The sequence below is a fragment of the Rhincodon typus genome, unplaced genomic scaffold (genome assembly GCF_021869965.1).
Source record: "Rhincodon typus isolate 14 unplaced genomic scaffold, sRhiTyp1.1 hic_rhity00011668, whole genome shotgun sequence".
NCBI classification, from domain to species: domain Eukaryota; kingdom Metazoa; phylum Chordata; class Chondrichthyes; order Orectolobiformes; family Rhincodontidae; genus Rhincodon; species Rhincodon typus.
In genome coordinates, this window is record NW_025977306.1 from 1426 (window position 1) to 4347 (window position 2922).

General features: G+C 44.6%; 1 protein-coding gene across 1 annotated transcript; it reads right to left on the reverse strand.

Moving 5' to 3' along the window:
• Positions 1-211: 211 nt before the first annotated feature.
• LOC125482522 (dynein heavy chain domain-containing protein 1-like) lies at positions 212-2656 on the reverse strand (the record flags this gene model as incomplete). The annotated part of the gene is made up of 3 exons (XM_048594607.1): positions 212-355; positions 2050-2141; positions 2452-2656. Coding segments are annotated over 3 exons (441 nt in total), but the record flags the coding sequence as incomplete, so codon positions are not given.
• Positions 2657-2922: the final 266 nt, after the last annotated feature.

Genomic DNA, 2922 nt, shown 5'->3' on the forward strand with positions numbered 1-2922 from the left:
CAGGTTCATTTGAGGTTTTTGTAAGGAAATTGGATGGTTGTTCGAAAGGCAGCAATATGCAGTGTTAAAGCAAGCAGGCAGCAGAATGGCATTAAGTGAGATGCTCATTTGGACAGCTGGTGCAGACAAGATGGGCCAAATGGCCTCACTGTGCACTGTAACAAGTCAATGATTCTAAAGGACTGAAGCTAATGGTTGCTGGATTTGTTACCTTTGGTGCCAACAAGTAATGTAATGAGGCTACGAATTCCCTTGCTGGACTGGCCCTTGGAACTCCTCAGGCAGTGGTTAATAATGCTGTCCAGTGCTGTCTGATCCCCTCTGTCTAACAGGTGACCACTATATGCAGTCACACCTGGAAAGAAAAGGTAAAAAAGAAATTACATCTCGCTTTAACTCAGCAAGTTGTGCAGATCAGAGAGTAGGGTCATGATGCGGGGTACTTGTGAAAAGAGCAGGGGCCAATCTTTCTCCCTTAATCAGTGGCACTAAACAGATGATCTGGTCTGTAAACTGCCGTCAGTATTGGTGGGATTTTACTCTGTGCAAACTGGCTGCTGCATTTCCCCTGACCTCAAAACCAATTCAGGACAACCTGAGGTTATGAAAAGTGTTATATAAATGCAGGTCTCCCTTTATGTCACAGATTAATACGGAACAGGAAGAGGATCTATTCGGTTGTTGACTTGCTCACTGAGCTGGTAAGTTTGTTTGCCAATGATTCGTCACCATATTAGGTAACATCATCAGTGTTCTGTCCCACTTGTTATTTATGTGTCTTGGTTTGTTGGGGTGGGTGGAATCATTTCCAATGTTAACCAACGTTATTTACAAGATACCAAGCACAGGCTGCCATAAACATTACATAGCGCAAACCAGAAGGAAACTAGCCATCAGGATTCACCAGGACCAACTAGCTACCAATAGACATAACCGACTATCGCTCATTTCAATACACATGACAAAGAGGGACACCATAGCCATCCAAGGACAAGCCAAGCAAAGACACGCATGAGAATTCCTGGCACTCAAACTGGAACTCCATTAATAAACATGTAGAGTTGGACCCCATAAACCAACCACGAAGAAATAATTCCAGTTATGACGTCACCCACCCCAACAAACTGAGACACATAACAACAAGCGGGACAGAACACTGACACTTCAGTGGAGGTGCACTGATGATGTTTCCTAACATTGTGACGAAACGTTTGCAAACGAACTTCCCAGCTTGGTGAGCAAGTCAACAACTGCATCAACAATCTGAGCTACAAATCTTCTCAAAATCCTTAGGAGGATCTATTGGCCTGTTGAGTCTGTGTTAGCTGTGTGAAAGATCCATTCAATTAATCCCGTTCCCCTCGTAATTCTGAAATCTATTTCCCCTTCAAGTGTTTCCTCAATTTTCTTTGGAAGCTCTTGTTGAAAGTTTTCACCTCCCTTTCAAACAATGTGCCCCAGACCACAACAAATCGCTGTGGAAAGTAATTTCTTCTCATTTCCCTCCTGCTTTCTGGCACTTATTGTGAATCTGTTTCCTCTGTTGTTTAATTATTATTGATTCATCGGATGAGGGTTTCACTGACCGGGCCAGGATTCATTGTCCATCCCTGGACTGTTAGTTGGCTGTGCACTTCTCTCCCTAAAACTTTCCACTTCTCTCTCTCTCTCTCGTCTCCCCTTCTTTCAGATACTTCTCAAAACTGAATCAATTAACCCAACTTTTGGTCTCCTGTTCTGATTCCTCACTTGACGTCTCAGTGTCATATTCAGTTTGATGACTTTACTTGTGAAATCCCCGGTTTGTCCTGGTCTCGGGGAATAGACCCTGCCTTGTTAAGTGATTACAGTGTTGGCTTCACAATCCACATGATGATCACTCCAGCCACCACCGTCAACATCTGCTCCCTTCACCACCGGCACTCATTAGCAGCAGTGTCTACCATTGACAAGATTCGCTGCAGTAACTCACCACCATTAAAGGTGCTATATCAATGCAATTTGTTGTTCAGCTCACATCCCACGAGTGAATATAAAGAAAATTCTTACCGATGAGAAGTTCGAGCAGAGAGCCTGAGTCGTCCCAGGTTGTTTGTAGTTTCACCTGAGTTTGAAGGGCAGCAAATAAATCTGCCTGTGTCCTGTGGCAGGAAATGTCAAATCAGACTGGTGCAGCACAGAAAGTGGCCATTCAGCCCATTGGGTCAGCAGCTGAACCGCACACCGCATAACTTTGATCAATTATCTTCTTACCCTAGACCTTGGATAGGCCCATTCCAGAACAGTGCAGACCCTGCTTTACCTGGTCTACAGGAGACAATCAAGAGAATGGGGAGGGGCGTGTGTGTTTGGGGGAGTGGTGGGGAGGTTGGAAGGTGGAATTGAGGATGAAGATTCTTGGAGAGCTTTGGAACAAAGCTCATGTATTCTCTGAGTCCACGAGTGACTTACCAGTTATAGGAGTGTGCCTGAGCCCAGTTCCTGTAGTGCTGTCGGTGAAGGAGGATTGAGTGTAGTGCAGCGAGGAGGGTAAGGCGTTCTGCTCTCACTTTATCTCCCAGTTTCGTCTGGGCCTGTTTGTATGAGTGATGCAAGGTGTTTTGCAGCATTGATGGTGTCTCAATAACCAACTTGGTAACGTAGCGCCTTAATATCCCTGCAACAAAATGTTATATAGGTCACAGGTTCAAACCCAGGGGTTGAGTGGAATGACACAAGAATGGTAGAGGAAAAGAAATAGAAGGAAGATGTAGTGATGATGGACATATACAGGGAACTGTGAGGCTGGGCGAAGGTACTAAAGGGTACTTTACGCCAGTCTTAAGCAAGGCAGAAGCTACTCCCTATGTCACAGGGAAAGAGGAGCCACTTGATGGGGTTAAATTTGTTAAAAAATATTTGAAAGGCTGTACATAAAGTTAA